The sequence below is a fragment of the Mus caroli genome, chromosome 1, assembly GCF_900094665.2.
Source record: "Mus caroli chromosome 1, CAROLI_EIJ_v1.1, whole genome shotgun sequence".
Lineage (NCBI taxonomy): Eukaryota > Metazoa > Chordata > Mammalia > Rodentia > Muridae > Mus > Mus caroli.
In genome coordinates this window covers 167296301-167310504 of record NC_034570.1, presented here as the reverse complement: position 1 = coordinate 167310504, position 14204 = coordinate 167296301, and the positions used below count along the sequence as shown (strand labels likewise).

The following is a 14204-nucleotide window of genomic DNA, read 5'->3' as shown; positions in this document are numbered from 1 at the left end:
CGCAGTCCGGTGCTCTGTGCGCTCGGCCCAGAGCCTCCGCCCCGCGGCCCAGCGGCTCTCCATGGCCCCCCGCCCGAGCCGTGTTTTCTAGTGATGAATCGAATTTGTAGCCGACATCCGATTCCCAAGTAGAGTCTCCGCCTCCTCCTCCTCCTCCCCGCGCCGCCGCGGCCGCCCGCCCTCCTCCTCCTCCTCCTCCCTCCNCCCGCCGCTACCGCCGCCGCCCGCTCCAGCGCCGCGGCCCGCCCGCCCGGCCGGCTCCCTCCCTCCCTCCCCTGCAGCCCTTCGTCTCCCCTCCCGCCGGCGGCACCGGGCTCCAGGGGGCCAGAGGCTCAGCGGGGTGGGGGGGAGGACAGGAGGGGAGGAGGAGGGAGGGGGACCCCCGAGTCGCCCCCTCTCCTCCCCCCGCCCCCCCCTGCTCCATCCTCCGCCACCGCCCGAGCAGCTGCGGGGCCGCCACCACCGCCGCCTTTGCAGGTAACAGCCACCGCCCCCAGCTCTCGCCCCCCTCCCCGCCTCGCCCGCACTCCCCGAGGGCCCGGCGCCTCCCTCCCTGCCTCCCCCCCCCCGGGTGGGGGCGGCGGCGGCGCGGGCGGGNGGGTGAGGCGGGGGCGTCTGGGTGTCACCGCGGCTGCCGGGGGCGTGGGCGGGGGGCCGGGGTTCCCCTCCCCGTTCCTCCTGAAGCTTTGGGGCCGTGGGTGTGGAGGCGGAGGCCGGGGGATGCCCCGCGTGGGTGACACGGACATCCCCCTAGCTTTTGGGGGTGGGGGAGCGGTGGCGGTGCGCGGGCGGCCAGGGAGGGGGGTGTTCCTGGCCTAGCGGTACCGTGAGCTGCGCGTCTGGGTTGCCCGGCCCGGTGCCTTTAGGGCTCTTGCTTAGCTCGAGCCGGGTCCCTTCGTCCAGACTCGGTTGGCCGCGCGGCCCGGGGAGGGGGCGGCGGGCCTGGGCGAGGGGCGGGGGGCGGCGGCGAGGTTATGTAACGCGAGCGAGCGGCCGGTGGCGAGTCGGTGTTTGGGTTGGGGGGAGGGGCCGTCTGCGCATGTGGCGGGAGTGCGGGCGAGGATGCACCGGCGTCCCCAGGGTCTCCTTCCTTAGCCAGCTACCTACCCCACCCCACCCCACCGCACCCCGCCGGCGCCCTGGAGAGGACGGTGCTGATGGGGTGCGGGTGTGCGTGTGCGAGGTGGGTAACGTGCAAGTCTGTGTTTTTAATAGTAGTGGGGTTTTGATCCGCTAGGGAGTTGTGTGCTAAGAATAGAAATGTGCGGAAGATGCTGGGTTTGGCTGATCTACTGATGCTGTCGCTGCTGGCGGCGGCGGCGACGGCGGGCGGCTCAGGCTGCAAGTAAACAAACCAGCTTCTTCCTAGTCCACCTCCTCCGCCTCCTGCGCATCAGTCTGCATCAGCCATGATGCTAGTGAGGCCCCTTGGAAGCCCGAAGTTGAAGCTTAAGCTGGTGGCATCCATAGTCCTGATGCTGAGGCGGGGTCGTCCCTTGTTTGAGATTTCCTGGGAATCTACACTTAGGTTAGAGATAACCGAATCTCTCCTTTGGGCCAGTTTTTGTTTTTAACAGTAGAAGTGTTTACTGTTTATCTTTAGGAAGCAGAAAAAAAATGGTTACCTATAAGTCAAAGCTTGGTCTCTCAAATGTCTTCATCAGAATAATGTTATGAAAATAAAATTCATTTCTCAAGTGCAATATATTTTGGTTCAAAGCATTGATGGATTGTAATTGATAAAGTTTACAGATAGAAATTCAGTAATAAAATCTGTGTATCTGTATAGATTAAATTATGCTATTAATAGAATCAACACACTTTTAGCGTTCTGAAAAGGATGTAGAACAAGGACTTCATATGTAATAAAATAACAGTTGTCCCAAATCTTTAATTTAGACGTGTGTTCTGTATTTGGTAAAGCAAAGTAATTTTTTGTTAGAACTATAAATTTCCATACAGTCACTGAATTTTGTTTATGGTAGGACTCACTCATTATATTAAGTTATATTTGCATTTAGGAAAATGTTGGAAAAGCCAAGAGTGGAAGAGTCTAGTAAAGATGGTTTAGAGCTTGAAGATGAATCTGAATATTCCAGAAGATAGGATGTCTAAAACATGAATTCTTTTTAAAAAAGTATCTTCATAAATTGTTGTCTAGAAACACAATACCAGATACACAGTTAAATTCAAGATGCAGTTCAAGACTGAATTTTGTTCCTTTTGTCAATATAAAATTTTGATTCTGTTTGAAGATAACTTTTTAAAAACCAGAGATGACCTCAATATCTATATCTTGAGGTTCAAATTTTAGAGTTAGGGAGAGCATGTGTTATTTTAATGTTTGTACATTTGCAGTAGCATAGAGGTTATACCTAGTCTAAAGGAGTACTACAAAAAAATGATATTGTTATTCATATTCATCTTGTCCCCTCTACTGTCTTCTGTAATGATGAGTGATTAATTTTCAACTTAAAATTATTTTTTTCTTTAATCTTGACGTTGTTGTTTTGTATTCTATATGGAACAATACTTGAAAATTCTTTGGACTTTCTGTTTTTTGTAATTGTATTTATTATGGTTTTGGAGTAGAGGGTCTCCCTGTGTAATTTAGGCTGCTATGAAACTCACTCTGTAGCCTAGGTTGGCCTGCTAGGGATCCCAGCCTCCTGAGTGCTGGGATCACAGGTGTGTGCCACCATTACAGGCTTGTTTGTGTGAGTTTTCTTTTTCACCTAAAATATTTTAAATAAAGTTTCATTCACAAAACAAATATTAAGAGGAGGAGTGTGCTTTGGAGGGGTAAGGTTTTTTTGACTTCATTCAAAAGCTCACTGTCATTAAAGTTTGTCATTGAAAGTCTGTTGGTTAAACTTCTGAGACAGATGTTAGCATGGATTTCAGTGTCGGGGTTTAGGAGTTTGAAACTCGAGGTTTTGATTTTAACATGTAAGTTTCTAAATGCTTAGGCTTCTTTCTAAAGAGGAACTTGTTTCATACATTGTTGTAGTACATTGATTAAACTTTGCATCTTCTCATGAAGTGATAACTAGTTATAATTTACTCTTTAATGCCCAGTAGTTCAAGAATTTGTCCCTGGGATGATGATTCTTGTTAATGTGTTAATTGGATCAGAATCATGATTTGGTGAGAGCTTGGCTTTATAGTGATTATGTTTATAGCATTAAAAAGCAAACCAATTTGGAATCATTTTTGATTTGTAGAATAAAATGCAAGACAAAATACTTTTATTTGGTTTATTTTATAATTTGACTTTCATTTTCAAGTTACTCTGAATTAATAATGTAAATATTCTTTATGGTTGGTTTGTGCTTAAGTCTTTGAGTAATTTAAAAGTTGTTGATAAGCTCCAGATTTCAGCATGTGCATCTGTATTCTTAATCTTGTTTCAGTGCAGCATACTCTCTGCAAAAGTAGGCTAATATTACCAGATGTGTTATTATAGCCTTTAAAATCTGACAGATTGTTTCCAGTTAATTCTAACTATGTGCCTGATCTTGCTATATGTACTTCATATATTGTAATTCATCTACTTCAGGACAATCTTGCTGCAATTTTGAAAGTGAATTTCACATGAGAAAACACTTCATACAGCACAAAAATTGTTTCATTTAAACTTGCCTATTCAATATACATATATGTATGTATATTCCAAATTTATAATTTCAAATGTATAAATATATTTCAAACATATAGTATAATATGATATATAATATGCTATTATATAGTATACATTATACTATATATTATATCTATACTCTACAGAATCAAGTTAATATAGTTTAAAAAGCTATATTGATTAAACTAACATCTCTTTCATTTTAATTGTTTCAAATGCCAAAATATGTGAACTGTTTACATATTTTATTGTGGTGTCCCTCATCTAATAAGAGGTAAATTTATTTATTTCTTCAGATAGTAGTTGGTGAGTAAGTTAGCATATGCTTTTGACTTATAAATATGCTTTTAGTTCTTAAAAACTATCTAAATATATTTAAAGATTTATTGCTAACTTCAGGTATTTTATATTTCTAAATGGGTATTTTTGCTTGTATTCTGAAGGGAAGGTAAAAAGGTATACTAGAAGAAAATAGAAAATGTTCAGATGAGACTTTGTCTCTTCTATATTAATTATATTTGGGTGTCTGGGGGATTTGGCAGAAAGGAAGGTAGAATTTAGCCAAGAATGGAGTTTAGCCCAGATTTGGTCTGAGTTGAATGGCTACTTGTTTTGTAGTAACTGTATATTAGAATTTGAGGATAGGAGCTATTTATAACCATGATTGTCATCTATACTACTACTTCTATATATGAAGTTGATTGTAGATTTCAGTGTAAAGAATCTTACATTTTATTGGCTCTGAAAGAGCTATCAAGCATCTAATGCTGCCTTTTCTGAAATCACAGTTAAGGACATTGAGGCAGAGTTGGGAACAATTATCTAAGATTTTTGGTCTGTCTGATGCTCTTTTTAAAGGAAACTTTGAGATGACCTTTATTAGGGATTCTAATCCTGGGACTGTGTTGGGGAGGGGAGGGGAGGTCTTCCAGGAATTGTTGGCATTTAGTTTTTATGTGTGTGCATTAAGAATTTTCATTTTGTAGTTTGAGAGGTACCTGAGGCAGATTTTGGAATTTTTTTTTTGTGTATTGAATTAAGTGGCCAGGTGAGACAGTGTTCTGTAGCCCTCAGCCTCATACACTGCTATGCAACATTTCCCATAGAAATTAAGGGACTCTTCCTTCAGCAGCTTGTCTGTGGGTTTATGTGAAGCTGAGGGTAAGCATATCCCCAGTCCCCAGTGTTTTACATCAGAAAATTAAACATATGACTTAGCACAAGCTTTTTAGTAGTGGACATGTTGGTTGAGGTTGTACATTGATGATCTAAGAGAAAGACAAAGGGGGGAATGCTTTGTGGGTTTTTTGGTAGATATATTTTAAAATTATAAAGTGTTTTTAGGAGTTAGCTAACTTTCAAGTTTGAAAGTTCTGATAGTTTGCCTAAAAATTCTAGGCTTTAGGAAAAAATATTTCCCAGGGTGTTATGACTATGTTCCGAAGAGGAGAGGCACTGTGAATAGGATAACAACTCCTAGTAAGGACAGATTGTCTCAGAAGTGTTTGAGATATAAGCTGTCTGGAATGTTGTTTCCACGTCAGTGGGATCACTTTTGCACATACCCTTTTGAAAGCTTGATAGAGCCTTGTGCATTTGTCATGGCATATAAATGAGTCTTTCAGAGGGGAGTTAAACCAGGATCTGTGTGTCCTAACCCCTCACAGCTCCCTCCTTTTACTAGTTTTATTTTGAGCCATGGTCTTACCAAGTGGTTCAGACTAACCTTGAACTTACTATAGACACCAGAAGCACTCCTGCCTCAGCCTCCAGACTAGTGGGGATTACAGTCATGTGCCACCATCCTGGCTTAGATTTTTTTACAACATAGTTATTGAAATCTGAAACTACCATAGACCCTAAAATAGTTCCTTCTGGTCAACATTTATGTTTTAAAATATCAATTGTATTTGAATTAGCTTCCTTTATTAATCCAGTTTTTCTATCATAAATAAAGTCTATAAAATTGTAGCATAGAACATTACAGCCAAAGAAAATGTATAGTTTAAAGTTAAAGTTTGAATTTTAATTTAGAAATAAACATATAGGAAACCATGTCGGTAATCCCAGCACTAGGGGGAATTGAGACAGGTTCAAGTACATTTTAGTATATATAGATAGCTCTAGGGTAGGTGTGGCCCACGGGTCTCAGGGATCCCCCCCCCCCCCAAGTAATCAACATTTAGGAAGTTACTAACATAAGAACTTTGCACGTGTAGGAAAAGGGGCTTTTCCACCTCATTTTAATTTTACGTTATTTCGTTTGTGATGGTTTTGCTGATACTTTAGTTTTATTTATTTTTGGTTTATTTCAACACATTTTGATAATTACATTTGAGAGTTCATATTTAGTGTGAAGCAGATGAAGCTGATTAATTTAATTACAGGTGGTTGCTCTTACTGAATGTCCCTATGTATGGAAACTGGGGAATATTGTCTTTGTTTTTGGCTACAATTTTCTTAGGTTCATAATTAATAGAGTAACGTAAGTGAAAGATCTTGGATAACAAACACATAATAAACTTGGAAAATACTTAAGATGCTTTTTTAGTTCTTGTTTCAGAATAGGCATAAGGCATTAACTTATTGAGTAAACCTTACACTGTTGTGAGTGATATCCTGAAACATGTTTGATGTTTTATTGTTTTAAATTGCACGATTGGTTGCTGAAGTAAACAAAAAGTCTTTTGAAAACTCTTTAAAATATAAGTAAGAAAATATTCACTTCTTAACTTTTTCTTCCCATAATGAGTAACTTTGGGTAGCAATGAGGTTTCTTTTATTTGGATTTGAAAATGGATGATCTCAATAAAAAGTACTTTAAATGTCAAGAAAAAATAGAGTAGTTTTGATGTAATCAAATCTTTGCAGACTATGGAAGGCCATAGGGAACATGATTTAAAACATGTGAATTTTAATTATTTAGATATAATACTTTCATAATGTTTAAATTTAGTTTTGTTTTAAACATGGTGTCATGCCATGGTTGCTGTTGACCTAGACTTGTTTGCTTAGTTTATTTATTCCTTATTATCCAAAGCTTTTACATCTTTGTTCATTCATCTACTTATTCACTAGTTCTCTATTTGTTGAATAAGTGCCAGACACAGTCAAGTTGCTTTAATAATTTATGTTGTGATGCAATGGAATTAAATATGGGAAGTGTTTTGTACATTATAAAATGATATTCAAATGAAGTTATAATCATCAAATTCTGTAATAGTGTATCATGAGTGAAAATATCTTTACTATTGAATCTACTATGAATTTTTTGCGTAACTTTTTTATAAAAAAGAACGATAAATTAGATTATCTAGCATTGAAATATTAAATGCAGTTGACTTAAAAATAAACCATATTTTATGTTAACTCACTGGAGATCATATTTCTACAGAAGCTACTATGGAAGGAGGGTGAAGCTTGCTTTGCCATTAGAAACATGTGACAACATGGCTCATCTTGTAAACTATTGTTTATAACTGTTGAAGACTGAATGGAGAATGTAGGCGACTGGAACAGGAGAAATCAGTATGTGTACTGTGTAGGAGCCAATAGCATTGCTTTTACATGGAAAAGACAACATACTGCTAATCCAATAATTACATTTTAAAGTTTTGTTTCAAGATGGTACTGTTTTAGCCATTAGACACAGGAATAATTTTTAAAGTTGCACATTGTGATTATGGATAGAATTTAGTAACTGTTTAAGGTACAGTGGAATAAGACTACCTCTAATACTTAGTTAGGTTCAGTGACCTTGTTAAAGTTTGTTTTAACTTAATGTACATTTAAAAAATATAATCCTAAGATAAGCATTGATCTCTCTCTCTCTCTCTCTCTCTCTCTCTCTCTCTGTGTGTGTGTGTGTGTGTGTGTGTGTGTGTGTGTGTGTGTGTGTTTGTGTGTGGTGTGTGTATGATGGCGACATTTGCACTAGTCTTTTCTAGTATTTAACTTACAATTCCTTATGCATTATATGGAGTTAGCACTTTCTTTCAAACTTTTTTTCTAACGATTTTTTTTCTAGCTCTATAATATGTAGTCAGTTGGGTTTTTCAGGATATGATATCAATCAAAATAAGATATTTTGATGCTATACTCTAGAGCTTTTATTTTTTTCCTGTTTGTATTGTTTTTAATGTGAACTGGGTATTACTTTAAATAATATGACTGCTTCCTCTGTCAGTATTCAGTGTGGGAATTATTGGTAAATTATGTCTTATTTTAGAATATTTAATGTCAGTAGAGATATTTCATGGGGACAAAATTGTAAACATTTCCCAAACAACTTTAACAAAGGACTTACTTTATCTAGTTTCTTTTAGTTCAACACTCTATCGAACAATCATAATTTTGGGAAAGAGACCCAGATTACAGTATCCTTCTTTATTCTGCAGCAACACATACCTATAATTATGATTTTGAGTAGTACTGCCCCTGCCTTTATGTATTGTGCATGACATATGTGCAGAGCCCATGAGAGGGTGGTCTTCTGTGGAGCCTTTGTCAGGTTGAATAGAGGATATCTAGTTTTGGTCACTGATTGGTGAACAGGTAGGCTTTGCACATAATTTGTATTGGAAGAGGACTTGTAATCTAGTTCAGTACTATCTGGGAATTCAACCTTGAATTTAATTCTATACATATTTATGAAGGTCCGACTTCATAGAATAGTACAGTTAGTCTATGTACCAATTTTTTTTCTGTTTAAAGTTTATGTTGTGTGTCACTTAACACTGGTTATCTGGCCCATAGTTTTGCAAATGTGGAAGCACTTTCACAAAGTTCTGTGGCAACAGCCCCTCTTAGATTGGTAGGGACAATAATAGTGCAGTTCATTAAGCTTATTGCTGTCTATGTAAGGATGCCTTGAAGAAGCCTTTTTACTAAGTTATCATGTAAAGACCTAGGGGATAAATTTCTGGTAAATATCTTAGGAAACACTTTTCTTCTGAGCAGCTCTCGTCTTTTTTGTATTACAGACATTAATACTGAAACCTATCATGTTTTTGAATTAGCAGTTTTCCTAAAACATTTCATTCCACATTTTTTACTTTCACAAGTAGAGTTTTGAAATGAAGAGTGCCAATTTAGGAGTGAGGTACTCCAAATTCAGATTTTGGCTCTACAGCTTACTACCTTGAAATCTAGCAATTAGTTATTCTCTGTGAGCCCCAGATTCTCAGTTCTGTGAAATGAAGTCTGTAGTGTCCTAACAGAGTTGTAAAGATTATCAGAGAATGACAGATGAACAATTTTGGCATGTCTCTTCTACTTTTATATTTCCTTTGTTCTACTTTTTGTATCTACCCAAGGAAATAATGTTGTATACTTAATGTAATTTACCTAAAATATTTTTAGAACAAGGCAGATTATATACATGCTAGTTTCTTGCAACATTGTATTTTACATAAAATAAAGCAATTAAAACTACTTACAAATACTTTGACATAATGGTTTTTGAAATTAAAGGGATGTGGGCCACTCAACTTTCTTCATTCTTTCTCCCCTTCATCCCAAATACACAGTACAAAATGTGCTTTCTGTATATTTGTAGATCTGACAGTTATTTTGTTAGGACATTTAATTTCAGTCTCTTAAGTTAATATTTCACTATCATTTAACATCTTCCACAAGACCAGAGCAGTGTATTCATAGAACTATTTATTAATCCCCCCATGTTTGAGAAGCTAGACTTTATGTGCGGTCAGGCCAATTGAAGACATTCACAAAGACTTAGTTGTTTGTTATTGCTATGTGAGTTCAAGAATGGAAAAAAAAAAGAAATTCTTTCTTCAATACTTCCTTCCAGGCTGAGTCATCACTAGAGAGTGGGAAGGGTGGCAGCAGCAGCAGCAGCAGCAGCAGCAGCAGCAGCAGCAGCAGCAGCAGCAGCAGTGAATCCAAACCCTAAAACTGACCTGCAAAGCACCATTTCTCCAAGTTGGGGGGCTCAGAGGGGAGCCATCATGAGCGATGTTACCATTGTGAAAGAAGGTTGGGTTCAGAAGAGGGGTAAGTTAAGTGCTCAGCAGAACTGCTGAGCTGTGAGTGGGATGCTGAGAGTTGGTCTTTCCTCTGGTGCTGTTAAATCAAGTGGGATGTGCTGACTGATAGGGCTGAAATAAAGTTTACCATGTATGTTAGGAGTCTGCTTATTTAGGGATTTCCTTCTAATTCTTTTTTTTTTTTTTTTTTTTTTTTTAGTTTATAATTATGACGTTAGATTTTTGCACATATACATGTTAGTAATGCATTTTTCTATAATGTGTTCAGATTCAACAGACTATAGAATTTAACATAGAAATGAACTCTTGTGTCTATAAATGATATATTAATATTTAGATAAAAATATGGCTCTGTGTCAATTTGTATGATAGCATAAAGACTTAATATAGTAAGGCGAGGGCTTATATTTAAACTGTTAGACTAAACAGACCCATAAATTAGGTAAATTAAAGCTCTTATATAAAAATTCAAATGTGGACAGTGATTTTTCTTTGTTTAATTTTATATTTTTTGTTTACATGATCTACTTTTACTGTATATTTCCTGTCCACTCTTTTGATAAAGGCATTATTTTTATTATTAAATAACTGCTGTAAAACTTAGTTTATAATGTGAGTGATCATCTGGACTTTAGGCTAGTTGCTCAGCAACTATACCCGTCTACGTACATGGCCAGATTCAGTAGACTGAGGGATCCTTTTAGGCCCAATTTGAGAGTTGAAAGTTACCTCTAAACACTGACTTTCATTTCTTTGAAGATCTTTAGTTAATGCTTATGCTAAAGAGCTGTTGTCAGTTCTTAAATGGAATTTTAAAATAGGCCTTATCAAGTTATAATTTACATACAATAAATATTCCAAATAACATTTTAATGGGTTGTGCCTAACATTTATGGTGATGTAACAAACACTACAGTCCTAAAATAGAACATTTCTATCACTCTAAAAAATTCTTTCCATGTTGCTTTTAGTTTACTGCTTCTCTTTCAACTTCGGCAATCACCTGATGTGTTGTCTCTTACTATAATTAGGATTTTCAAAGATTTCAGTTCAGTGGACTCATAAAACCCATGGTCTTTTGTGTCCGGTTTCTTTCCTATTCACTGCTTTATCCATATCGTTTATGCGAAAAGAAGAACTACTTCAGGAAATACAATTCTTCATTTATTTGTTTATTTTTAACTAATTTTCTTTTTGAAGCAGAAATCTCACTTTATACCCAAGTTGCATGCAGTTAAACTTACTATGTAGCTCAGGTAGTTATTCAACTTGATGATTCTCCTGTCTAGGTCTCTTCAGAACCAGGATTATAGGCATGTTTTACCACTCCTGGCTTTGTCTTTTTAATACTTGGTAGAAATTTGGTTTGTCTCTGGATATTGTGAATAAAGTTTTTATGAACATTGAGTACATGATGTTTCCATTTGTATTGGGTAATAACCTAGGAGAAGATTGCAGGTTATATGGTAAGTGCCTGTTTAAATTTATAAAACTGCCAATTTATTTTCCAAAGTGACTGACCATTTGTGTCATTATATTTGTCCTTTGCTTTATTCTCATGTATTTGGAAAGCATTTTCAGATTTTAGTGTTGTGTTTTTTGTTTTCTTTCTTAACTAGTTTATATTCTTTCACTTTTAGAGGGGAGTGAAGGAGAGGAAATGGCAAGTCACTTAAACCTCTAAAAATTTCCTTTATTATTTCCTAAAATTTGATCCTAAGATCATTGTAAGACTCATGTGAAATAATGAATCTGCCTCTCGGTATACTCATGTTTGTCTAAGGTCTTAGGTTGTTCTTAATTCTGTAAAATTACATCTTTTCTGAAGTACCAGGATGAAACTTTAATATTTAGGTCATAAAATATATAATAGAAAACAAAGAAAATGGTACATAAGAAATTTTGTTGTTCAGAGGTCCCCCCACAATGTGTATCTGCCTTTGTGCATTCATGTTCGTGCTTATTGAAAATTAATAGCCATCTGAACATAATGTGAGTAGTACTCAAGTGTATGAAATGAAATGTAAAGACCCTTCTGTACTTTACCTCTTCAGCTGGTTCTTCTTCTGGGGATCAGTATCCTAATTGTGCATATAATATACAATATTTTTGGATAGCCGTTTTCTCATAATCTAGTGTTTCCGTTATGAAAATGAAAAAAATACCTTTGAAGGCCGGCTTATCCTGCTCACCCCACTCACCCTGCTCGCCAGTTCACCCTGTCCTCCTTTTTTGGGAGGGGTTGGGTTTCCGGCTAAGACTTTGATGTTAGATCATCACTTTTGAGAACTTTTATTTCTAAATTTGCTTTTTGTAAACGATGTTGAATTCCCAACATTCCCTTCATGGATTGTGCTATCTATAATACTTATTACATATTGTCAAGGCTTATAGTAGTTAAACTTGTTGAATCTGAAAAGCAATGAATAACATTATGATTCTTTAATGCTAGTGATATGATAGTACCCTAAATATAAAAGAGATTTTTCACACCTCAGTTCTCAATAGCATGTCTTCTATAGTTTATATAATAACTATTTTTCTTGAATTTCTTTTCTTTTCTTTTTGATTTTCTTTCCTATTTTGACTTTTCAGACAAGGTCTGACTACATATTCTAGACAGACCTTCAACTTGAGTTTCTCCTACTTCAGTCTCCCAAGTTTGGAATTGTCGATATTGGCCACAGTGTGGCTTTCCCCTGAATATTCTGATGGCCATGTTTTCCCCATGCTGATTGAAGGACATATGCCTTATTGACTGGGTTTTTTTTTTTTTTTGGTTTTTCAAGACAGGGTTTCTCTGTGTAGCCCTGGCTGTCCTGGAACTCACTCTGTAGACCAGGCTGTCCTCGAACTCAGAAATCTTCCTGCCTCTGCCTCCCGAGTGCTGGGACTAAAGGCCTGTGCCACCACGCCCTGCGATTGTTTAACTTTTTATTTACAACGTTTGAAGTACTAGTGCATGGTTTTCTGGATATGATACTTAAAAATACTATGGAATGTAACTCTCTGTCAAGTTCCACGCTTTCTGGAATTTCATGTCATTACTCTTGTTTTGGACTCATTTTACACTTTCCTGACTGTTTCCTGAGCTGATCCTTGTTTTCGGGAGGGATGTGTATGGGTGCTTGTCAGTGTAATATTTAAAACTCTCCTTTTGACTTTCATGTCTGGTACATTTCTTTCATCCAGAACTTTGAAAGTTGCTTTGTTTTGCTTTTAGCAACCAGTTTTACTGAGGAGAGGGTTGATGCTCATGAGTTATTTCTTCATAGGAAACTCATTTTTGTGCTCTGGAACCTGTTGATGCTTCTATATCTTTGGAATTATGAAATTAAAGGAGGATGAGTTGCAGTCTAATTTTGTTCATTGTGTTTAAAGTTTTAGGGGACAATTTGAATATGAAAGTTTAGGTTGGTCTTTTCTATTTCTATAATTTTTTTTATATCTTTGGTTATTTTTTCTCTTGTGTATTTTCTTATTTCCAAGAGCCTCTAAATTAATCTGAGATGTAAAACAAAAAATTCTTTATTTCCATGTCTTTCTAGGAAGGAGGAGAGAAACTTTTTCTTGAACATTGTATTTACTTTTTCTTCCAGTATGTTATTTCTGCTGTTACTTGATATTTGTAGGAATTATTTGTACTTTATAGTTGCTTTTTCTTATAATAGTTTAGAACACTAGATTCTATTTTGAAGTTTTCCTTCTTTTTAAGTACTTTGGTTAGTTGATTATAGCTCTTTCTTGGTGGCCGTTTCTTTCGGTGTCTCACGGTACTATTTGTACAGTTATGAGAGGATTGGGTTCCTGGCAGTGCTCTCTGTTTGTCACTGTTTTCTGTATTATTGACAAGAAGGTTTGCTGAGTGAGGATTTGTGATGGTAAGTAACTGTACTCCTGAAAGCATCAGTTGAAACACTAGAGTAACACATGTTGACATCCTCCACTATTATTTCTTGTAGACAATCTCAGTATTGTATGAGTAATAATGTAATGTTTCAGTCAAGCATATTTCACAGGGTAAACTGTTGCTTGGCATTTCTTTGGCTCCAAGAATTTCTCTTCCCCAAAGAATTACTTCTTTTTTATCCTGGTCAGATAAGTACAACCTGATTTCTGGTGTATTTATTTGGAAATATCTGTCTCCTTCACAGTGTGGTTTAAGCAATATTAGGTCTGAGTGTAGAAAGAAGGTATTAAAATTACTTACTCTAGTGAGTAAAATAAAAAGTTAGGATGAAGTTAAAATCATTGCCAAGAGTTGCTCTGTGGTTATTCAGTGGTAGAGCTCATCCTCCAACCACTGGAAAAGCCATAATACAGGTCCTGGTTTGAATGTTAGTCTTAGTTCTCAGACCTTTACATTTGGATCAGTTCTAGATAATTTAGCTCCTTTCTGGATGCTACCTTATTTGTACTTTTTTTTTTTTTTTTTGGTTTTTCGAAACAGGGTTTCTCCATATAGCCCTGGCTGTCCTGGCACTCACTTTGTAGACCAGGCTGGCCTCGAACTCAGAAATCCACCTGCCTCTGCCTCCCGAGTGCTGGGATTAAAG

General features: G+C 37.5%; 1 protein-coding gene across 3 annotated transcripts in view; it reads left to right on the top strand.

Moving 5' to 3' along the window:
- Positions 1-378: 378 nt before the first annotated feature.
- The window catches only part of Akt3 (AKT serine/threonine kinase 3), a 235142-nt gene continuing 221316 nt past the window's right edge, over positions 379-14204 (top strand). For 2 of the 3 annotated variants that reach the window (XM_021162759.2, XM_029481042.1), the window contains exons 1-2: positions 379-477; positions 9453-9655. In XM_021162759.2, coding sequence (XP_021018418.1) covers positions 9610-9655 — 46 coding nt within the window. In that variant the 5' untranslated portion in view covers positions 379-477; positions 9453-9609. Of the gene's footprint in view, positions 478-9452; positions 9656-14204 lie in introns of those variants that run through there. The other variant, XM_029481052.1, reaches the window with a different exon arrangement.